At 39.9% G+C, this 25,622-nt stretch overlaps 1 protein-coding gene across 15 annotated transcripts in view; it reads left to right on the top strand.

Annotated features, from left to right (window-relative positions):
- LOC119646814 (septin-7) overlaps positions 1–25,622 on the top strand; it is a 277,350-nt gene that overhangs the window by 190,185 nt on the left and 61,543 nt on the right. For 9 of the 15 annotated variants that reach the window (XM_038047422.1, XM_038047421.1, XM_038047415.1 and 6 more), the window contains 2 exons: positions 9,562–9,723; positions 19,005–19,109. In XM_038047422.1, coding sequence (XP_037903350.1) covers positions 9,562–9,723; positions 19,005–19,109 — 267 coding nt within the window. The remainder of the gene's footprint in view (positions 1–9,561; positions 9,724–19,004; positions 19,110–25,622) is intronic. The other 6 variants (XM_038047428.1, XM_038047427.1, XM_038047424.1 and 3 more) reach the window with 2 other exon arrangements.

The raw sequence follows: 25,622 nt of genomic DNA, 5'->3' as shown, positions 1-25,622 counted from the left end.
AATTTTTTGGTCCCACATTCGCAACTACCGCTGTCCTGCCTTATTATCCCTCCGTCCATTAAATTCTCTGGCTCCTCAGCTAACTCCCCACAACTATCTTGTGATTTATTCTGCCGCTACTTTTCCTCAGCCTATGTTCCCCCTCCTTCTTCCGAATCCCTCCCAATAGTGGATACAGCCTGCCCCACATCGCCTACCATTCCCCTTCTTACCCCTATCCTTGTCAAGTACCTCATTGGCAAACTTAATGGCAATGTCGGACCTGGCTACGATTGTCTTTCCAAACCTCTTTTTGCTCAAAACTGGTAAGTCCATATCTTCCCCTTTCTCTTATTTTCAACAAAAGCCTCGAAGAGAATCATTTTCCTGGCTTGTGGAAAGAAGCTCTCATCATCCCCATACACAAAAGTGGCGGTCATACGCTTGCCAAGAATTACCGTCCCATTTTCCTCGTCTCCTCCTGTTCCAAAATCCTGGTTGTCCGCTCATTTTGGCCATCACATAGTGAAAGAGCAACACCGCTTTGCTAAGCGTAGGTCCACTGCCTTTAACCTGCTTGACTTTACCAACTTTGTCGCCAAATGTCTAAATTCACGGCAAGAAGTGTTAGGTTGCTGCACATGAAATGGCCGATTTGGCAAGTGAAGTTAGTTGCGATTTTGTTGTATCAAACAACCACCAGTTGGCGCTGATGGTGTCCGATAATGAAGTATAAATACTCCTACATTTAATCAAGGAGCAATTTCAGTTTTGACAATCATTGTGATAACAGTGAATACAAAGTAAAAAAGGACGGAAAAGAGCCAAGAACGTATACTTTTTTCTGTATGAGTTCAAACTCTGTCATAAAGCAACGGAGGCAACCAGGAACATTAACAGCGCATTTGGAGCTCATACGGTAAGCAAACGGCGGTGGTTCGAAAAATTCCGGTCAGGACCATCGATTGACAACAACGAGCTGCGTTTGCGAGTGGAATCCGCCACACTTCAGTCTGTGAGAGACATTGCAGAGAAACTGGGTGTACATTATTCAACAGTTTCCCGGCACTTGCAACAAATTGGAAAGGTAAAAAAGCTCGTCAAATGGGTTCTGCATGCCCTTACGGAGCAAAACATGGCGCTTCGAATGGGTATTTGCAGTCCTTTACTCTCCACCAAAAATTGAGTATTCAACGGCCGAGATTAGTCAACAGAGATGGTGTGATACTCCTTCACGACAATGCACGACCTCATGTTTCCAGAACAACGGTTCAAAGTTGAACGAATTGTAGTATAAGACTCTGCCGCATCCACCATATTCACCGGACCTTTCGCCAACTGACTACCACTTTTTTAAGCATTTGGATCATTTTTAGGCGGAAAAACAATTTAGGAATGAAGAGGCCATCAAAATTACCTTCGACGAGTTTATCAACACTCGAAAATGGGACATCTACAAAACTGGAGAAGTGTTTTGAATCGATTGGCACCTATTTTAATTAATTAAATAAATTTTTATAAGCTTTATAGTCGTTTCAAATGTTAGTACCAAATCGGCCATTTCATGTACAACAACTTAATACATGCCATTTACACTGATTTCGCTAAAGCCTTCGACACTGTAAATCACAAGATATTTCCAAAATCTCGTCTCTAAGCGTTCCCATACCATTTGTTTTAGGGCTTGCCTTTCTAACCAATCCTGCCGTGTCTCTTTTGACGGTTGCACTTAGCACTCCTTCTCCCCCTCCTCTGGCGTCCCACAGGGATCTACTCTGGGCCCTTTGTTATTTTTATTTTTTATTAACGACCTTCCCCTCCCCCCTACTTACTTGTCTCTGTTTGCTCTATGCAGACGAACTTAAGCTATATCGTCGCTTATGGACTGTGTTTCCCTTCAATCTAATCTGGACACTCTGGTTCGTTGGTGCTTGACTAATGGTTTAGCGCTAAACGGCAGAAAGTGTCACTCTATATGCTACCCCCTAAAATCCTCACTCACTTCTTCCTCCTACTCTCTTAACGAACATTACTTATCCTGCTTAAATTCTACTTCAGACCTTGGAGTCACTTTCGACAATAAGCTTCGCTTGACACCCAGTGCCTTGAAGTCACCAATCGAGCAGCAAAATTGTCAGGATTTATACTTCGCTCCTCCTCTGATTTTGACTCCATGCAACCTTCCTTAGCTCTCTTCAATTCCCTCCTAAGGAATACCCTCGACTACTGCTCGGTGAACTGGTCCCCCTCCCGAAACTGTGATTGTCTTGCCCTCGAAAATGTACATCGTAAATTCACCCGTTCCCTCTTCTTTAAGAAGAGGAATCTTCCCTTCCTACAACAGCGTGGATCTTATCTGAATCTATGCACATTTTTTATACTTGAGAAGTATGACGGAATTCAGGACTAACGTATTTCTTAGCCTTAAGGACCTAGTATCTCTCTAAACCCAATTCAACAATTGGTAGCCCTGAACGGAATTCAAAGAATGTTTGAGCCACAACAAAATCTTTTGTTTGTCAGAATATTGTAGTTGGAATGAAATACAAACTCAAAACTAAATACGCAGTAATGAGAAACTGGAGCAAAATTTTATCTTTTCAAGTGAAACCATAACTCTGTATATTACAAGCGTATGATAACCTAATATTGTATTTAAATATAAAATTATATAAAGAACGATATCAATTTGCATAAATATTTTGTTTTTATCTGGCTTCTACGATATGCATTGGCACTGAACTTTACGTCAATGGGACGTGAACAAGTCAGCGAAATACTATGTAATTTATATACATATCTAGGAGTGATTAAAAGTGGTTTTGTTTCTGGTCGACTATAATTTTTGATATAAGAGCATAATAAATGTGTCATAGGACGATAAAAGTATCTTGAATGACTAAATGATTTTATTATTCATGGAAATGACGGATTTATTATAGTTTTGTGAAAGTGCATTTATATTCACATGCAATTATCTATGCATGTAGCTGATCAGTATGCACAAAAGATACATTCTATATAATCTGCCAACCATGAAAAACAGCAATTTCACTAAAAAGGTATCTAAGATAATTCAATATCAGTTCAGTCTCCGTCTTTGTATACTTGCAGTTGTTTTTTTAATCATTGGCAAATTAAAAATGCATAAACAATAAAATGAAAAGATATTATCCCAAGCATCTATCAAGTCATTTGTTTTCAACTCAACAATCTTTTCAATCGCTCGAATTTTAATCTATAAATACTCATCATATTATTGTTCCAATCACGTTTCAATTGCAATTGCTATTTATTGTGCTTGATAGTATCGAAACGTGAGTTTTATCAAGCGAATATAAGACACAAACCGAATCCTCATCTCCAGACGTTATTTACATTCTAAATGAGCTCCATGCTCCCCATAAACCCGCCAGTTTCCAGTTTCATTAGATGCAAGTGCGTCCATTCAACTTGCTAAAACCGTAAACTGAATGGAGAAATAGGAATAAAATTCCTAGCGAACGCGTAAACGAAAAGATAGATATTTCTCATTGAATCCATTCTTGGTATTTACTTCCACGTCCGCTTTGAATCAGTCCCATTTCAACAGTTCTCCTATCGAAGTCTCGTGGGTTCAATAACATTTTTCGTGATAAGGAAATTTCATTAAGTTTCATCTTTTTTATTTCATCTGGCTCGTTGTCGATTCCCTGGACTATTGAATGATCATGCAATCAAACGGTCATCGATAGGATTTATAGCTATTTTCACCATAGCTGATGGTTTGGATTGATTTTAGGGGAGAGTGACCTGATGTTGGTGTATGCCGGAATAATCTACAATTTTTTAAGTTGAGACTTGAGAGTTCCAAACAGAAAAAATTGGATTATGTTGGAAAATAGGTTCTGAGATGAAAACATACCTGCTTACCATTTCCATTTATTAGTCATAAAGCCGAACCCGCTTGTGAACAGGGCAAAAGCTGAAAAAAAGAAGAAGTCAATTTTTAAATAGAAATCACCTTTTTGCTATAAAGTATTTTGAGAACCAATTATTCCCCTTTTTAACGCGAACGAAGGGTAATTTTTCTTAATAAAAGATGGGGCAAAAGAAAATGACATCGGTGAAGTGGCCGCCGCCAGAGTTGATGACCAGACGGGCCTGTTTTATGGTATTTTCCATCATTCTTGCCAGAACTTCGGGCGACAGGCGCTCGCATTCCTGGCGAATATTCTCCCTAAGGACTTCAAGACTCTGAGGCTTGTTGGCGTAAACCCCCGATTCCAAAAAACCCTATAAGGCCGTGCAAATAACCGAAACGAGAGATTAAGCGACCCGGAAATGCTTCCTTCAGAATAACTATTGTGGCTCGAGCAGTGTGTGCCGTTGCTTCGCCCTGTTGGAACCACATGTTCTCCTAATTCATCCAATTGAGGAAAAAAAAATCGGTAATCATGGCTCTGTGGCGCTCCACAGTCGTCGTTTGGCCCGCGGCATTCTCAAAGAAAAATGGGCCGATGACTCCTTCATTGTAAACAGCATGCCACACAGTAACTTTGAATGGGTGTGTAGTGGCTCTTTGTGGATGATACACGGATTTTCGGTGCCCCAGAAACGATTATTTTGTTTATTCACGTAACCGCTAAGATGGAAATGAGCCTCCTCGCTCATGTTAATTTTCGATGAAAAGTCGTCCTCCTTTTCGTTGTGATTAAGTGACTTAGAAACTACCTTAACAGTTAAACTTAATCTAAGGTATATAATTAAGCTTAAAAAACCTCCACTCGTTGAGCATATTTAAAAACAGGGTGGGACGGGGAGGGAAATGGGGCTGTGATAGGATGAGTGGCATGCGGGAGTGCGATGGGAATTAAAAGCTAGGAGGAGCACTAATGATGGGTATGTTTAAAAAATTGGGAGTCGGAGAAATTGCCTGTGTAGAAGACTACTTTACCTTGGGGATCGAAAAGATGGTTCTGTGAATGTAGGGATAAGAGGGTCTGGGGAAACAGATGAGTCTGAAGAAACTTATCTTCAACGATCTCGACCTGCATGTCTTTAGAGACAAGAGGATTCGGGTGAGATTGACACTTGACCAGGAAATTGAGGGAATGACGGGCAGGTTTGGCAGGACTTGTAGAGGATCTGGTTGGAAATGTACTTGGAGCGGTCTTCGTTTTTAAAAATGTTGGCGCAATGGCGAAAGATCCTCCGCTCTTTAAGGCGGAGTCGTTCCATTTGGGATGGGGAGCAATCAGACCAGAAAATGAAGCCGAAAATGAGGAGTTGGCGGATAAGATGCTTATAACAAACTAGCTTAATCCTTTTTGAAGTAGGGATATTGTATTTAAGGATATGATACAAGGACATGAAGGCAGCAGTTGCACGGCCTAGTGCCTTCGTTAGCTGAGGGACGTGGGAGAGGCGGGAATTCACTGTCGGTACATAATAATGAATGAAACTTAGATTCATCATTATACTCCGGGGTCAAAAAGAGCGTCAGCCGAATGGAGACGAAAGGGCGAAAACCGGCCAAAGCGTCCAAGAAGGCAAAGTCGTGGCCTCTGTGTTTTGCGACATCCACGGACTTTTGCTTTTGGAATTTCTTCCCAAGGGTTAGACGATCATCAGCGACCAATATATTAAATTATTTGATCGATTGGTTGACACAATTAAGCAAAAAAGGTCTCACATGGCCTCATCGGGGTAATGTATCGATTCACAAATCAATGAAAACAATGGGGAAATTGCGCGATTTGTGATTCAAATTGCTCCCACACACTCCATATTCACTAAATCTGGCTCCATCTGATTTCTATTTCTTCGCAGATTTCAAAAGGATCTCCAGGGGAAGAAATTCGGATCCGATGGTGAAGCTATAGCCGCAACTGAGGCTTATTTTCAAACTAAAGACACTATATTTTATAAGAAAGGCATCGAAAGTTTGGAAAAATGCTGGGAAGATGATGTTGCTGTGGAAGGCAATTATTTTGATGAATAAAGTCGAATTTTCCAAAAAAAAATGCGTTTCCATTGGTTAGTTTCGGGACTTAATGGTCCATGTCGTAGTTCTTCATAGTAAGGACTGTTAGGGAGCTGTTAAAGTTTCTTTGGGTGTAGCGGCTTCCGGAGAGCAATTGCGCAAAATTTGCGACTGGCTGCCGCAAACTCCTTTCCAATCTATACTTACGGCTACAGGCAGGTAGACTTGATTCTCGGATTGCAACGAACGTTTTCGTGACGATTCGTTTTGGCGGACATCAAAACCTCCATATTAGGCGCAGACTTCCTATGTCACTATGGGCTGCTGGTGGACCTGCAGAATAAAACCTTAATAGACCCCGCCACCTCGGTGAATTCGTCAAGGAAAATTTGCACCTGCGCAAACGATATTCTTTAAATTGTTTTCGAGGACATTGCCGACCATCGTATTCGCGTACAAAGCAGTTTCTCCCAGCCGGTTAAGCACGATGTTCAGCACCACATCAACACTACCGGCTCCCCTATCTTCTTAAAGGCACGTCCCCTATCATCCCAGAAGCTGGCTGTTGTCACGAATGAATTTGAAGATCTCTCTCTCGAGGTATATGCAGATCTTCCAATAGCTGTTGGTCCTCACCACTACACATGGTCCCCAAGCCTAATGGCGAATGGAGGCCTTGTGGAGATTACTGACGTCTATATTTTCAGACAATTTCTGAACGATACCCTATTCCACTCGTCCATGCCTTTGCGCAATACCTCACTAACTATCGTGTTTTTACGACCTTGGATCTAGCCAAGGCGTATCATCAAATCCCTGTAGCTCCCGAACTTATACCGAAAACGGCTATTTGCTCACCTTTCGGTTCTTCGAGTTCACCAGGATAATTAGGCCTGTGCAATGCAGCGCAAACATTCCGGAGATTCATCCACTTTGCTCTACAAAACTTGAACTGCTGTTTCGTGTACATGGCTGATGTGCTGGTCGCCTCTTCTTCTGAATTTGAGCTTTTGGGCTATTTCGAGTGCATTTTACAACGTAAAACGTGAGGCTGGTCTGGTTGTACGTTGCAAAGTGCAAACTCCTACAGAAGCAGGTGAAACTTTTTGGCCATATGATCACCCCTGACGGAATCAGACTCAGATAAAACTGAAACGATCAAACATTTTCCCCTGCCGGCCACGGTGAAAGATATGCGATGGTTCTTGATCAGTGAAACTTCTACCATCGTTTCCTGGCCAAGGCTGCTCACCAACCTGCGATCCGTATCGCTTACAAAAGACTCGCGAGGTTGCATGATCTACAGAGGCCGTTTGGACGTTTGAAACTTTCAAGCAATAGCTGGTTGTTGCTACACTTCCGGTATTTTCTCGGCCAGATGTACCCCTAGCCATATTCGTTGATGACTCAGACACAGCGGTAGGCGGCGCAGAGTTTCAGACCTGAGGCCAAACTCCAAACACAAGTCTTCAGCTCTTATTTGATTTTTTTTAAATAAAAAAAATCTATCAAAAACAAGAACATGATTTTTATCAACCTTGCCCAAACCACGTGGTCGGACACCAATGCATTGCATCACATACTTCACACTAACACAAGCCCTTATACACGGATTTTTTTCGTACATTTACCGTCGAATGATTTTTCTCCACCAAAAATTTCGAATAATGCCCTGGAAGTTCAATCACCTGTATTCAGTCTTCTTGCACTAACCGTACATGTGATGTTATATGACCAACATTACATTTTACATTCGACAGGGCCTACTACTAAATATTATTTATCACTATATTCGACCTGCGTTTGTCATATTCGTAGCATGAAATATACGGCAGCACCAAGTAGATAGTAAATACTGAAAAAGCCAGGTTCCCATATACTATAATAAGATATTTTCACATGCAAAGAACAGGTAACCATAATTCTTGCCGACCAGCAGACACCTGAATTTATGTACTAAAAACGGCGTGATTATCGGAAACATTACAATATTACTCGGTGATGTTTGATGAGGTATTATAAGTGATATCACATCGGGACCAACACTACTAAATATTACTTATCATAAGAGTAATATCATTATCACTTCTTTACTGGGTGATGGGTGATGTTGTGATCTTGTGGTGTTAAGAGATTATGCGTCACTAAAAAGAGAAAACGTATAGAAGATTGCTGAGTAGCCATGGAGCAGCACAAACTGGTCTGAAGTTTGAAGAAGGCAATGCAAACAACAACAAAAATACTAATGTTCGCCGATTTTCCGTTTTTTTGAATGCGCTTGTCAGTCAAAGCGCTCTAATTACGTTTTGGACGCCGCAAGCTCTGGATATCAGAAAATTACAAACCATTAAGAGAGCGCATAAACTTAGTACTCGCTAAAAAGTTGTATAAAAGTTTTGAAATAGTGATTGCAACGTTATTAATAACGAACTGAGTCAAACTAAAACAATTTGTCAAATAGAAATATAAATAAACGACCAAAAAATCAATCGACAACCATCATCCTATTTTCCCCTAAATATCCACTTATCACTTCCGTCGAAGCCAAGGGCGAGGCTAACACAACAAAAAAAATATAACATTCTTCCGTTGAAATAAGATAAGAAATTTCCTTATTTACCATTTTCCATATTTGTCCATTATCCTTCAGGTTTTCCTATCATGTAAACATTATGAATGACAATAAGTGTGTTATGGATAGCACAAATATCTAGAAAATAAAAGATTCAAATTCCGGATGGATATATCTGAAATCAGAAGAAGAAAATTGAAAAGTGATGTTATCTCTATTGACATTGTTAGCTGGAATTGATAATGGCTTGGCGTGTGAATGGACTTACGAAAAGTAAATTTATTTTTCCGAAAAAAATGTAAATATTTGATATTTGTGAGGAAGCTTACTATCAAACGTTGAGTGTGAATTTATGGACCTTACTGGAGTTATCAGCAAAAGAAAATAATTTAGATTTAGAATGGAAATTCGAACTGCATATTACGAATCAAGGCTAACCTTGGTCAAGATTTTCAATGTTAGGACTTGATTATTTTATCAATACACAAAATCGGAATAAAAGGTTTAAATATACAAATTTTTGGAAAATTTTGTTTATTTTTCCTAGGCATGTAAATATGTTTTCTATCCTTTGGAGGTTAAGCACCTGTGTGATGGGACCATCTTCCTTTTAATTTCTGGTGTTTGAGGGGTACATTAGATTATTAACTATCTTGAAAAAGTGCTGGTTCCTCACTTATCTGCAACACATACTCACCACTCCACCTAGCAATTAACCTGAAGCTTAACTAGTTAGAATCCCGGAAAAAAGACTGCTTACCGCTACCAAACGCTTGTATGTTTGTATTGTCATTGCTTCCAAAACTAGGCTGGTTTGAAAAGTAAATCCAACATAAAAAGCTACCAAACATTTTACAAATAATAACCTTCGCAACATTAACCTGAGTTTAACCAAGTGGAAAGAAAGAAATCGCTTATTAAATTAATTACGAATGCAAATCATTTACATTCACATCCACTTGATTGATTTGTGATTGAAAATCAAACAAAAAAGTTTTTTGTCTGTTGGTTCTGTCAAGACATCATGAATGTTTTACTTTTAAAGGAGGGAATCGGTGGATCTTACCGTCTAGCTAGCTTGGATCGCTTAGCTAGCAGACAACGTCTACTTGAACAAAATGGCGGTCTTGGGAATGTGGTTCTTGAAAAAAACGGAAATCACAATAATCATCATCATCATGATGGAATGCCTATTACAATACAATCGGTAAGATGTTTTGTTTTCTTAATAATTTTTTTCTTTCATTTGTTACATATATTTTTTATTGTTATAAATAAATGCAGTGTGAGAATTTTTTTATGGGTTCATCTTCATATTCAGATTTTTTATATTTGTCTAACTTCTTCGCATTTATTTCGTGAGGTATTGATTTAGATGATATTATTTTACATTATAATATGTTTGAGAAAAGCATTCGACAAAATGATACTCAAGGTTAAGTGCCAGAATATTTAATGTCATTATTTAATGTCAATTCAGGGAAGACTTTAAGTAGTGTCTCTAAACATTGCTAAAATTACACATATTAATAAGTTGTAATTGACACACATATGACAAGACTGGACGAGGAAAAACAAAAAAAAAATTCTTTTACTATTTTAAAAAAATCATTTCGGAAGCACCTATTTCGGGAAGCAGTTTTCCCCTTTTCAGTGCAAGTTGATCATCTTCACAATTGACAAGCAAAGTAGCTACTTAGAGAGATAGAGAGACCTCCTAAAATTATAAACAGTTTTTCGCATCGCAGCTAATATTATTCCAAGAATGAGACAACTGGTTCCCGAAGTACAGCATTTGTGACGTGATGTGTTATTTAATCTAGAAAGGGAGGTTTTAAGTATTGAATAGAACTCAAAAACTTATTCAGGAAGCAATTATTGATCCCCTGGATTACATTTGCGAGCAGTAAAGCTCCTTTACGGAAAAGAACAGTATTCGGTTTTAAGAGAACTGCGCGTTAACATAAAAAAACCAGAAGACAATTTCAAAAAATACACAAAACCCCCAATGAACTGTCATTTTCTCAACTCTCAAAACAGCATCGATGAAAATTTTTTATCTTTTCAAATAGTTTATACATAAAAATTGACAGTCTTCATGGAGGATGAACTGTACGATTATTTTGATACAGATTATGACCTGTCATAAGATCAGAACTACACACCTAAGTTCAAAAGAGGGTCTTCCGTGCGAGAATGCTTAACTTGCTTTTCTAGAAAATTGTTTTCCTAGTTCAGTTTTTCAGTTGCTTACTTGGCTTTTATTCGCCGCTTCATAACTTATTACAAGGCGCTCCCCTTCTAAGGAACTCCTAGCAATTATCCTAGTGTACTTTATGTGAGTATCCTTCAGCATTCAGCAACCTAAGTTACTATTTTCGGTGCTCATTTCCAGTAGTGCTCCCCTAGATTTTCTACAAAGGAATGACAAAACACATAGCAGACTCTTTCTTCTGCCAACAGCGCTCTTAGAGAGTCGGTTTCTTAATTTTGGTCAATATACTGATACTTACTTGCTGTAATTCTCTTGACAAATCACAAGAGAATTATTACATTCAGGATAATTTCATACAAGTGTAGGACTTGTTGTAGTATCCACGAATCAGCTATGCGTTCAGAGGCTATTGAAATATTTCGATTTGCGAAAATCAAGTTGTGAGATATTGGTGCGGCGAATTGAAGTAAAAAACTTACATATATATGGTGGAAAGACAGGTAACTACTCAACAACTCAGGGGAAAAATCACTCTATTTACGGGCGATTGAAAATGGTGGAATAGAATATGAACCAGTAACCATTGTCAATTCTTGGTGTCTTCAAATATCTGGCTTTCGAGAGGCTACTTGAATGTTATTTTCATTTATATTGGATAAAGGCATAAGTTCTAAATGTTTTTTAAGGGTTTGTTTGCAAAACAAAACGTTAAAATCGGTTCAATGTCTGTCTGTCTGTTTTTTTTTGAGGAGGTCGAAATCTTCAGAAGACACTGGTCTGAGCACACTAGTGTGTGGGATTTTTACCCACTAAAACGATCTCCGACTCCCTCCCTGCCCTGCGGAACCACCCTAATGTATTACATCGCGGAGCGGAGTCAGCTAATTCTAGCTTAATCCCGTTACTTCTATACGCGCCTCTCCTCTGCTTTTTGCAATTTATTTTGGATAGATGTGATCATGCAGTTGGCCGCATCTTAATTCTTTTGTTTCGCTACCATTTTCAGAACCAGATTTTCTGGCACCAGCACCTCTTCTAGAGTCTCCTCTAGATTCCTCCTTTCTTCAACAAATCTCGGACAGTGGAAGAATATATGCTCTGGGTCCTCTGGGACTCCATCGCAATTTGGACAATCGAGTGAGGTCTCCAATTTAAATCTGTCCAAGTATTGGCGATATCCTCCATGCCCCGTCTCTCCAACGAGTCTGTGAGTCCACCTACCCTTTCCCGAGAGATTGGCTTCGCATTGTATATATTCGCCATCTCATCTGCCAAGATGTCAATGGGCATCATTCCAGAGATGACGAATGCTGCATCATCTGAGACAGTCCTGAAGGCAGAGCATACTCTCAGGGCTGTCCCCCTGTAGACTACATTCAGTTTGCTAGTGTTAACTGACATCGGCAACGCCTCTCTCCAAACTGGGGTCGCATAGAGCATGATTGAGATCGCCACCCTGGCTAGAAGCAACCTCGACTCGAGGCCCTCCCACGTTCGGTATCATCCTCGTCAGGGCCATACTAGCAGTGGATGATTTATCGCAAACATACTGTACGCGTTGCTTATACCTGAGCTTTCTGTTTATCACTACCGCCAAGTATTTGATGGTCAGCTTGGAAGTGATAATATGTATCATTCCTGATTCTAATACAGGCGTCATTTCTCGTCCGGCGCTAAGTAATGAGGATTGCTTCTGTTTTTTCCTCCCCAAATCTCAGACTATTGCCCTCTAGCCAATTTTTACCAGTACTAATTGCCTCGCTTGAGTGTAACTCAGCATCTTCGAGATGCTTTGCGACAACAACCAGTGCTACGTCTTCAGCGTAACCCACCACCGTGGCTTCCCCCGAAAGAAAAAGATTAAATACATCGTTGACCATGATGTTCCGTAGTAGTGGGCCCAACGCCTCCTTCCAAACTGGGGTTTCATAGAGCCTGATTGACGTCACCACCCTGGCTATAAGCAACCTAAAGGTATGCGGTGAATGATTTATCAAAAACATACTGTACGTGTTGCTTATAGCTGAGCTTCCTGTCTATCACCACCCCCAAGTATTTGATGGTTGGCTTGGAAGTGATGATATGATTCCCGATTCTAACACAGAGGTAATTTCTCTTCCGGCGCTTGATGATGAGGACCACTTTTGTTTTTTCTTCGGCAAGCGTCAGGCCAGAGCTCTCTAACCAACGTTTAACAGCACTGATTGCCTCGCTTGAGTATAACTCAGCATCTTCGAGATGCTTTGCGACAACAACCACCGCTACGTCGTCAGCGCAACCCACCACTGTGGCTTCCTCCGGAAGGGGAAGATTAAGTACATCGTTGTCTGTCTGTCTGTCACACGCACTTTTCTCAGAAACGGCTATACCGATTGACACGAAATTCGCTGAGAAGGTGGGAACTGTGAATCCCCAGACATGCAGAGAGTGATATCCTTCTACGTTGAGATTTAGGAGGGGTCCCCATACATATGAAAGGGGGCGTACAAATTTTTTCACCGAATATAGCCATGTGTATCAAATGAAAGGTCTCGATTAGTACTTTTCGAAGCCGGTTTTGGTTTTGAGATTTTTTAGAAAGGCGGGGAGTGGGAAGGGTGAAAAGTGATGATTTCTTTAACGGGCCCATTCTCAGAAACTACCCAACCAAAAAATCTGAAAAAATTCATGAGACAGCGTCTATATGGTGCCCAGGCCTCAAAATACTCTCCGTATCGATATCTGTTCAAATTAAGTTAATAATAGTATGTTACCATATTTTGGGGAAATTGACTAAAACCCCCCTTAAGTTTATCCCAGATCTATAAAACTTGGTGGTAGTATAAAATATAATATGGAGCGTATTATCCCCAATGATCAAAATCATGCTATTAGTAACAAAGTTACAGTAGCTCAAAGTTGACTTTACCCTGTAAATACTGCAACTAAATGCCAATATCACACTAAAGTGGATGCATGTACATAACGGGCTACTTACAAATGGGATAGTTCTACACTCAAATATATTCACAGGAGAAGCAAACAAAACCTTTCATACCTGAAGCGCCCAGCTCCCGGTTTCTCGGCTTGTTTTTGTTTTATTTCGATGATTTTGGTAAAGTATTTGACCAGCTCATTTTGGTATGGTTCCCCGGAAGCCAGTTTCCTACTGTCAAGAATATTTTGCAAAGACTTGAAAAGCTGATAATCGCATAAATCGTTGAAGGTTCAGTAGAACTTCCCATCCAAGCTCTCAGCACTTTTGATGCTTCGTTGAAGATGATTGCGGCCTAGTCTTGACAAATCATGCTTTCTATTGGCCAATTATGGTCAATCTCCTGCTTTAGTCTGGCCAATTGTGGATAGTTGAGTGATTGGCCAGATAGAAGCAGCTTATTCAGCAATTCCACTAAATACGTATCAAAACCCTGGCCGTTAATTCGAGTTTGCCGATCTTTTGGGCTAGCTTCGACAATGATATTTTCGGCCGTTGTTCTTCTATGTCCTCTAGTTTTCATTGGTACTATATTATTCACTTTACTTGTGCCGATATCGGAACGGTATATATTTTGTATAGATGCACCACTGTCACTTTTTTCGGACTTTTCGGTTATATATGATCGGAGAATGAAACTTGTTTCACTTTTCGGGGCACACATTAGGTGAATGATAGGGGCGTGAGGCCCAAACCTAACGCCCCTATCATTCACCTAATATCAGCAATAAAATCAGTATCGAAAAGTACTAATCGAGCCCTTTCATTTGATACCCTACATGACCATATTCCGTGAAAAAGAATTTGACACCCACCATTAGACTCCACGTAAATTTGTTACTCACTGTATGCGTTTCATAGTTCCCACATGTTCACGAAATTTTGTTCCTATCGGTTTACCCGTTTTGGAAAAAAGTGAGTGTGGTAGACAGATAGACAGTGAATCGATTATATTATGTTTTACACAGAACCTTTAAAAATCGCAACTTCACTTTACTGGAACCAGACGATCGGACAAGCGAATTTCCCTAATTTTCTAATCACAGCGTATCTCAATATTTTCACTGATCGTAACGTTACTATTAATTCAAAAAATGAAGGTTAGTTGTTCGCTTCGGGTCCCTCCCCCTTGATAATTACACAGTCCTCCAAGGGAATCCTGCGGTTTTGAAAGCGCACGGATTGACCACGTCGAGTTTCGCAGTTCGTAGTTCGTCGGCTGATTGTTCCTGCTTACCTGTCTGCAGAGGTTGCTTAGCCTCCGAGCCGTTACACACTCTGCTCCGCTTGTGTTTTTGTTCCACCTCGTGTTGAGAGCGGCGGGCTTCGTCTGACAGTCGTTTGCTGTTACATTCTTCAACAATCGCCTGGTATTTAACTAAATTCTTTTCATCCCGCTCGTCAACGGTATCGGCCTCCTTATTGTTCGCAATCTTGCTCAGAATATCCATGGCTTTCTGATACTCTCTCTTGAGTGGGACTCCAGTCGACCTCAGCTTCTTAGTCGTTTTTAGGTAACCGACATTCTTGGCAGCCTTTGCTTTTGAGGGAGGTCCCGACGTCGACGATTTCGGGTTAGGAGTACTGTGTTTGGTGGTCGCTACACTCAGCTCGACGGCAGTGGATTCCAAGCTGAAAACCACTTGTCCGTCTGCCGCCTCGCTTTGGGAGGTCCCTCCGGTTGGTTTCAGCACAGCAGTGTTATGGCTGACACCAACTGCACTGTCCTCGACGGCTACTGTCTCATGGCTGGATGCTAGCAGCTCTTCCTCCATTACCATCTCTTCTTCTATCGTCGGTTTTTTTGTTTTTTTTCTAATTGAGTCCATCTATTGGTTCCAGGAGTAGTCCGGGAAGAATGTCCGCCCTGGCTAGCACAGCCACCGGGGTAAGGGTCTTATTTAAAGCTGAAGGTGCCCAAGGGGTTCAAAGTGCGTATATTAAAGACCCAGTTTAGGGAGGACAATCCTCAGGCTCTTGTTTCAGCTCAAATAGATCCTCATCAGTTAAGTGAGCCTATTTCCAGCCCGGCCTTACACACTCTTGAACATGTGAAGTCGTGTGAGAACTTGTCGGATTATGCAATCTTAAACTGAAGATCAGGCCGTCAACCTACATGTATTATGTATTATTTTCAAGTTTAAACGTAAAGAAATTTAGTTTGCACCATAGGAAGTGTCAAAATCAAAACCAGCCAAACAAACTATTGAAGTACGTTGTATTATTTTAAAGTGGTCACCTAGTTTCAGGGTTTCTAGAAATCTTTTTTTTTTAATCTTCATTGTATCAGAAATACTTTATGTGAAGAATTTTGTGGAATACACTTCTCTACATGGGGTATATGGAACCTAAAACAACCACGGGCCATTTCGATCGCTTGGGCGAGGAAGTAATTTTTTTTTGTTGAACTTGAAAGGTCGCAGGAGTAATTATTAGTAATTTTCAAAAATACTTGAAAGAGTATGTATTAAAAAAATTACAAGAAAACACCTTAGTTGTCTTCCATAGTCTTTTCGCAATTAATTTCCAAGGTTTGTGTAAAACAAAACCTTATTAAAATCGTTTTACTGTCTGTCCGTCCGTCTGTCTGTCCGTCAAATGCATTTTTCTTGGAGACTGTACGACGATTGACACCAAATGTGGTGGAAAGGAGGGAACTGTGAACGCTCACGTATACAGTGAGTTACATCCTGTTACGTCCAATTTAAGGGGAAGTCCCCATATATGTACATTTTTTTTCACCAAATATAGTCATGTGGGGTATCAAATGAAAGGTCTTTGTTAGTCTGGTCTTAGTTTTGACATTTGTTGGAAAGGCGGGGAGTTCTGGGAGTCGAAATGATGATTTATTTAACGGGGCCATTCTCAGAAACTGCCCAAACGAAAAATCTGAAAAAAATCAAGAGGCTGTCACTATATGGTGCCTAGGCTCCGAAATACACTCCATACCGATATCTGTTCAAATAGAGTTAATGATGGTATATTACTATAATTTTTAGTAATTGGCTGTATTCCCCCAGCGAGATTTGAACCGCGACCTTCCGCTACGACAGCCCAGCGCTCTAACCAGTTGAGCCATCCGGAAACCTTGTTCCTTTACAAAATAGAAAAATAAAGACATTTATTTATAAATTTGGAATTGAGACAACGTTCTTATATGAAATTCTGCTTTAATACATTAGGAAAAGTTATCAACCTCAACCTCAGCATTATCATTCTTTGCGTGTATGGAGGCTACTTTGAATTTCAAATAAACATCTATTGTGTGAGAATGATAGATGGATGTCATGTTCAAGCATATTAAGCTCATAATTATGCTCGAAACACAAGTAAAATGTCGACCAGAGAATCATTAACTGAAAGGATAATGAAATTTTATAGACAGCCCATTTACAACTTGTTTACTACCTGTACATTATCAGGTACTTGGGGACGAACTTTTGTTACTATCATCTTTGTCACACAAAAAGGAAAAAGCTTCCTTTTGAGAGGTTAGTGTTGAATCTGCTGTGAAAGATAATCAAGTGAAATAGATTTTAGTGAAATCTTTGGAATAATGTCAGACGCAATTGCAGCGGCCAATGAATCTCAGAAAGTTAATAAATCTGGATTCATCAGTCAATCGCGATTTTTCTCGCCGTATCGTTCTTTCAAGTCACTTGTAAGTTGTCCTGATGATTAAAGTGGTTTTTGTGTTAATATTGAAGTTAATTTTAAGGATGATCAAGTGGAAGGTAATCACGAACCTTCAGTAAAAAAATGGGATAATTTCGGAAAAAGGAAAACCAAAAATATCCACAAGTTTAATGGTTTGATCTTTACTAAAGTGAATTTCTAGTAATTATTGAACTGCATTTCCAAATTAAAGTAGTTGATTTAATTTTTACCGCTACACAGCTCTCCATATTTAATTAAAATACACAAAACTGATTTTAAACTCATTGAATATCTGAAGTGTGAATTCAAATATTGAACAATTCCATCGAGCACTCAAAAACTCTCACATCCAAACGCTCAACACCTCAGAATCATCACGAATTCTCCGCAATTTCATAAATTCACCAAGATTATCATAATCGCCTGAAACGCATCGATATCATGAATATTCCCCACAGGAATTTCAGAACAATCTGAAAATTCGGGCCTTAATTATTTTCCACTTTGCCATCAAAATCGCATAGACAAATTTATCTGAAATGAACGAGTCCCGGTTTTGTTATTTACCCATCGACTTAATTATTTCTCCATTTTCTTTCCATTGTGTATTGACAGTACACCTCAAATATTTATTCATCGCTGGCAGTCAAAGTTTCACATCAGAATTTCCACCATCACTATTCGGAAAATTCACATCAAAATTCGATTTCACTTTTACATTCAATTTGCCATAGATATTTAGGGTGTTTAGGTCGCGGATCTTGGTGTTTTTATGTAGTGGGCAAATGGAAGTATAAGGGTGGGAAGTGATCCATTTTGATATCGTGGAATTTCAGGCGACATGGGGTAATTAATATAGTAATTATGATGAAGTTGACAATTATTGTGATCTTGATTAAGTCATTTTTATAAGGCTTTGATAAATTGAATGGATTAATTAGGGACTTGAGCCAAAAATTTGAGAAAGATACAAATTACTAAATGAAACTGAGTCAAATCTGAACAGATTTAATCTTAGCTTATCGTTAGAATATAAAGAATTGATTTCAAAATCCCGGTAATACAATGGAACTCCTTTGTTTTCGTCTCCATTGATAACAAAACCTGACCTAATTTACACGCCAATAGCTTAGTGCAGAGCTGTATAATCTCCCCTACGATGTGAACCAGGGCTCATGAAAATCCCTAATAACAAACAATAAATCATACTTAATCTATTTTCGTAGCGCATTACCATTTTCTCTACAAACAGCGAAAAGGAACCTTCGCAACACTTAACAGAACGTTCTATCCCCAACGATTACGTAACATAACCGACTTTGTGTGAAGCACTCAAGACTTTCTGTCGACAAGTATCCAGACTTTGAGGTAGATTTCCAAATTAGTCTTATCAACAACACAGTATCCTCCTGAGAGGAGACGAGCACTTGGGTAGCATGAATAACATGGTATCACGCAGAATGGTAGTTGACACGCACATTGGCTTCTGTCATTATCAAATCCCAAGTGCTTCTGTCGTGTGACATGACATAACTTTTACTCCAGTTCTAAAAATATTAAAACATTATTTCTGCTCTATTTGAATAGAAATCGTCATAGCAATACTAAACGTTATTCTGTTTTTCTTTTCCTCCAATTTCAGATACAGTCGAAACGAGAGATGTTCTTCAAGTCAGATACGCACAGTCCACCGGGACCTCCACCAAATCCTCCGACTCTTAATCATATTAATAGTAATTCTACACAGGTATGTATTCATCATTCCTTTTAGTGAGTGTAATATTTTGTTAATTAGTTTAGTGAGTGATTTTTTTTATGGTTGACCATTTATGAGGGACAAGAGGGTAGACACTTTGAGGGATTTCAAAATTCGGTTGGTGAAAGTGATTCAAAACAAAAATTGACTTAAAATGTTTTTTGTTTCCTGATGGCTTAATAATCAATATGTCACTCATATAATCTAACTCACAATTTTATGTTTGTTGCAGTTATAAACGCACAAATAAGATAACCATTGCACATGTCTGCATAATTTGCGAATCCTGCAAACTTGAATCCTTATTTATTTTAAAAATGGTTGAACAATTTTCAAACTCAAATCATGAATATCTCTTCTATATATTGGGTTGGCAAAAAGTCCCTACGGATTCCGGAGTAAAAATCATACTTTTTTCGTTTGCTAATATATATATATATATATATTGGGTTGGGAAAAAAGAAATGTCGCATTTTGTCAATAGACGTCAACAATTATACATATCTTGTGTTGTACTTATCGCATCGGGTCATACCATACGGCGATTTGAAGACGACAATCTGTGCTACAAGTGTCTTTTTGACAGTGTTGTGATCGTATGTTTCAGTCTCAAGTTATAGCGCGTCAAAGATGGAGTTCAACAAGCAAGAAATTCGTCATATTTTACATTTTTACTACCTGAGAGGTAAAAATGCAACGAAGGCGGCCGAAAAAATTTGTGAACTTTATGGGCCCGATACTGCAACGATCCACACAGCACAGCGTTGGTTTGATCGATTTCGTTCTGGTGTAGTGGATGTCGAAGATACACCCCGTACTGGTAGGCCAGTCGTCGAAATCATCCAAGTAGACCGGCATGTGAGCATTCGCTCGATTGGCCAGGAACTGGATATAGCCCATAAAATCATTTGGAACCATTTGCTGGATGTGTGGGTGCCACACGATTTGACGCAAAAAACCTCTTGGACCGAATAAACGCCTGTTTTGAAGCGAGTAGTGACTGGTGATAAAAAGTGGATTCCGTCGGGCAACCTCAAGGGAAAAAGATCGTGGTCGACGCGCGGCGAGCCGGCCCAAACCATCGCCAAGCCCGGATTGACAGCCAGGAAGGTTTTGGTGTGTGTTTGGTAGGATTGGAAGGGAATCATCCACTATGAGCTGCTCAACTATGGTCAGACCCTCAATTCGGTCCTTTTGAAGCAGGCGATTGAGTAGAAGCGGTCAGAATTGGTCAATAGGAATGGTGTTGTGTTCCACCAGGACAACGCTCGGCCTCACACATCTTTGATGACCCGGCAGAAGCTACGGAAGCTCGGATGGGATGTTCTATCGCACCCACCGTATAGTCCGGACCTGGCACCAAATGATTACCATATCTTCCGGTCTATGCAAAACGCTCTTGAGCTCAAAAGAGTCTTGCGAAAACTGGCTGTCTGAGTTTTTTGCAAATAAGGAGGGGGGGATAATGAAGTTGCCTTCTAAATGACAACAAGTTTGCGAACAAAACGGCGCATATTTGACTTAAATCGGATAATTCTAAGTATGTTAAATAAAGCGTCAAATTTCGACCACAAATACGACATTACTTTTTTCCCCAACTCAATATATATATATAATATAAATGTACTTTTCGAGAGGTTTATTAAAAAAGTGAAATATTTTTCGTTAAATAAGTTTAGTGCGCTGACCATTTATGAGGGACATACGGGTGGAAATTGTGGGAGTATTCAACATTGTGCTGGAGAAAGTGATTCAAAATAATTTCTGTGTTTGTTGCAATCATAAACACAAAAATACGATAGATGCTTATATAATTTGGGGTCATGCAAACTTTAATCTTTATTTATTCTAAAAACCGTTGAACAATTTTGGAGCTCAAATCATGAATACCTCTTTTAAATATTGTGTTGGCAAATAAGTTCTTGTGGTTTCCGGAGTAGCAATCATACTTATTTCATTTACATATATTAATTTATTGCACAGATTTTCACGATTACTTAAAAATTTACTTAGTAGTGTCCTTGGGCCTCTACACATTTTTTCAGCGGCCCTTCCATAACCGGTACGCGCCCTGGAAGGCGTCTTCGGGGATCTCTCGCAAAGTCTTCATCAAGGTTGATAGGATCTCTCCTATGGACAAAAATTGTGATCCCTCCAGGACTGCCTTAATCCGAGCAAATAAAAAGAAGTCTGTTGTTGCCACGGCAGGACGGTTTACTGTCTGTCTGTCTGCCTTTTCTTTGCCGATGGAAGGCGGAAAGCCTCAAAAGTTACCGCAGGCTCCTGCCACACGGATATGTGGGACCCTTACCCATTAAAATCACCTCCTTCTCCTTCCGCTCTCCCTTGGGGCTCTCATTTGGTATTACGTCGCAGATCTGGGTCAGAATCTATTCTGCGCTGATGTTAACATTCGTGTTTCTCTCGCGTTCATTCTTCCGGCTGACTTTCTTCTGCCTAAACTTCTTAGCGATGGCTGCAAGCACCTTTTCGACTTCGGTCCATATCCCTTTTGTTTTCACCATATGTTCCATTATATTTTTGGGTGCAAAGTGCTCCCCGGTTGTAACCTTCAATGCTGCCTTTAGGGCTGCGAATATCGGGCGATGAAAAAAAACTTGTTCTGCGTCCTCTGCAATATTTGGGCATCATCATACCCAAATCGAAACAGATATGCTCGATTGCCTCCATGTCCGCTCAAGAATTGAGTTAGGTCGAAACTTTCTTCGCCGTGGGGTCGCTCGATCCATTTCCGGATATCCCATATGATTCTGTGAATCCAGCGGCCTTTTTCTGACTCTTCAGACTTCTCCTGCCATTCCGCAACAGTTTCAGCTCGTGTAAACTGTCGCTGCTGGGCAGGAGATTCTCCGGTGAGATACGTTCGATCGTAAAGTCGTTGTCTTTCTTTCGCCAGAATCGCGATCGGGACCATTCCTGCTTTCACACAAATTGTTTCATTGGATATTGTTCTGTGAGAGCAACATGTTCGGAGTACACTTACGCGATATGCAGCTCCAATCTTTCTCTTATTTGCTGTATTTTTCAGTTCATTTGCCCATACTGGGGCTGCATACAGTAGGATTGAACTGACCACCTTTGAAATAAGGAGTCGGTGGCTCGACCTTGGGCCACCTACATTGATAGGATTCTCGCAATCGGCGCTCCGATGTTATATGCTTTAGTTGCTGCACCCTCCACATGCGATCTGAAGTTTAGCCTCTGGAATGAATTATTTGTGTTCCAACTTTGATCTTTATAGAAGTGCACTTTCTTCCCTTGGTAATAAGTTCTGCGACTGTAGACCACGATTTAATTTCATAGGCTGCTTCATTTGCGTAAAGCTTGGCTTCTTCGAGGAGGCATGCAACAGTCGTCACGCCAATATCGTCCACGAAACCAATGGAGACCACATCTGTAGGAAGGTCTAGAATCAGTACTCCGTTATACATAATAATCCACAAGAGTGGCCATAGGACGGACCCTTGTGGGGATCTAAGTTGCCGATGAGTCGCGCAGTCTATTAGCCTCTTGACTCGTTTTCCCAAGATCACTTCCGCGATCATGAACACAGCGGTAGACAGACGCCACCCACAAAGCTCACCGTTTTTATATTGTGCAGGGTCCATATAATACACCCCCTTGCGAACAGTACCAGTCCATATTTTCACACCGAAGAACGGACTGCATCTTGAGAGGGCTTCTCCTGCTGGAAGTATGACCTCAGTTCTTTGCCATTAGCCGTCCGTTCCTGCTTTTATTTGCTCGAAAATCCTTATCTCCGAGCCGATGTCAATGTAAGTTTCTTAGCCCTTGCCTTTGATTCCATAAACGCTTGCTTGATCGCCGTCAAACGCAAGGTCGGGATTCTTATTCAGCCAAGATGAATACTTTGGTTTTTGAGCAGTCATCCATCAGCTTACCCGTCGACGTCCGGAAAGTGCTACAATATTGTAGTAAACGTTGCAGAGATCCGGTCTGAAGATAGAGATTCCGTCGGGGCCTTTTGCAACGCCTCACTGTGTTATAGTGCCCACCGATTTTTCTTTGTTGTTACAAAAAAGAATCTTGTGCAACCATCAACTCAACATATTTAGAGGTTATTACAAATGTCACGCGAAACCAAACCCAAAAACCGCCATTCCATCTTAGATACTTCAAGTCAGGCTTAGTGTTTTAACCGGGGCCAGTTGCCTTTTCTATTGATCAGTGGCTGGAACAAAGGTGCTGCGATACTGGAGAGTTCGGTAAAAATCCTATGATTACTAACAAAATTATAGTAAATCGAAAGAAGTTATTTGTTGTTTCCTGTTAAATTCGCGCCAAGTAAGATTTTGCCTAATTTCACTTGTTTTTGCATTGAATCAATTTTTTCAACAGTGCAAAAGTGTTCAAAAGGAAAAGGTAACAGAAATTTTATAGTTCATAAAGTGGTTACCTCTTTTCGAACCTTAGTTTTCTTTCCTTTTTGAGTAAGGTCTCAGCAAGTTAGGAGTGCTAGAATTTATTCTGGTGTAACGATCAAAACGCGTGAATTTGGCCGTCGATATATAAGGGAATCAAGTATCAATGTTCTTCCACAAGATAAATTTAAGTTGAGAGGCGTGTCTTCTTGACTTCGACCTATGCCAGACCTGACACGCTGCATTCTAAACACGGAACGCGCTGCCCATCTTCCCGAATTAGCCAGCAAAGAGGCATATTGACAGATGCTTTGTTGGGGGTCTACTTAGATACTGACGAATGTAAGCGGCCAAAATAAGCCCCGTGGTGGGCAATCATCAGCTTGGATGTTCAAAGGATGGGGGTCTATAAGACCTAAATTAAAAAAATACAAAAGGGGAAATAATTTTGTAGGTAGACCGTTGCAGCTAGTGAGTTCCTTGATAATGTTCAAAACTGGTTGTTAACTCAACGCCAAAATCTCCTTTGTTAAGATGTATCCTTCCATTGTATTAGGCTGTCCGTGAAAGAAATCTTAAATCCTTTTTGTTTGGTTTTTGTGGAGATCTTTTGCGGCGTGACAGATAACTCGCTTTACGTCCGATACAATGACTTTTTAGGTTGAAGTAATAAAAACTTGTTGTTTCTTTTTCGTTGGTGTGGGTATTTATTCTTGCAAATTAATTAATCGTTGGAAACACCGCATAATTTCACTCTGACTTTTTAGGATTTATTAAAGGTTTCCTTTTTCCATTCTTTTTTGGAGTGTGGAGTATCGAAATGTTCACAGGGTCCCTAGTTCTTACTGTCCTATTCTGTCGATTAGTTATAGAATGTAATGGTGTCTGCGATTCTTCCGTAAGAAAGTTTACTTGCGCGCCTCATCCAACCACCGACATTGTCAGTAAATTCAAAGTTGGTGGTTCGCCCTATATTTTTGTAATGGTTCCCTGGGGATTGTAAGCTGTTTCCCTACTACTTGCGGCAATGTGGATCTCTTCGCTAATTCTCTGGGCAGTGTTTTACAAATGTTATGTTGCATTTATACACCCTTTTGAATTTGAGTTTGCAAAAGGTGAATTCAGAAATATGGTGAGCTATCGAATAATCACTTATTATTAAAGAAATGTCCTTTTATTATACAAAAGACAAAGCTCAAATGTATCTAAAGAGAACCGCTGTAGTGATGTGTTTGCATTTTTGGTTATGGATTAGACGTGCGGGCAAATCCTTTTCAAATTCAGCTTTTAGCGAATTCTAAATAATGTTCTTTACCTTGGCATTTCCGTTGAGAATTGAATTCTCCTTTATGTTAGGATTACATCGATGGTAATCAATTAAGAAAGGCATTTTTCCGAATTGCGGAAGTCGTCACTAGTCCAACATCTCCATTACTGTAAAACGCCGTTCATTGCCTTTTATAGTTGACCAACACTCAGAACCATAGAGAGGATCACGACGGACGACATTGCAGTAAATTTTAGATTTAAGACGTTCGTTGATACGTCGATCACAAAGAATACCAACAGTTTTAGTAGTTTTGTACTGATGAAGGGAGTAAGTTGCTCACGAAATATATATCTATAATACATTGTAAAATAATAAAGTTTGTAAAAGTAAAGTTTGGAGTAAGCTACTTGTCTATCAATTTTAGGCTCGACTGCAAATAGAAGACAATATCTAACCTCAAAGAACACCAGTTGTGGAACGACACTTCATCCAGGTTGCGCTAATGCTTGAAGCAATTTCACAATGCAGTTCTCAATTGGCTGCTACCATTGATTCAAGATATTTAAACCGCTTAGTTCGGGACAGGTCACTGCCGCTGACAGTGACTGTGCCTGTTTCGTGGGGATTGGTCTAAAAATTTAGTTTTAGTTTCTCGGGTGACATTGGCTTTTATAGTCTTGAATTTGCAAGGAAACAGGAACTTTGACCTATTATGACATTGTTAGTAATAGCACGATTTCCACCAAACTTGCTTTATACTATAACCTACGTTACTGCTAAATTGCGTGCTAACAGGATGATCATAAGGGGGGCTTTGCAGCTAATTACAAA

Source organism: Hermetia illucens, chromosome 1, assembly GCF_905115235.1.
Source record: "Hermetia illucens chromosome 1, iHerIll2.2.curated.20191125, whole genome shotgun sequence".
NCBI classification, from domain to species: Eukaryota; Metazoa; Arthropoda; class Insecta; order Diptera; family Stratiomyidae; genus Hermetia; species Hermetia illucens.
Note: the sequence above shows the minus strand (reverse complement) of the source record. Positions and strands in the feature narration are given on the sequence as shown.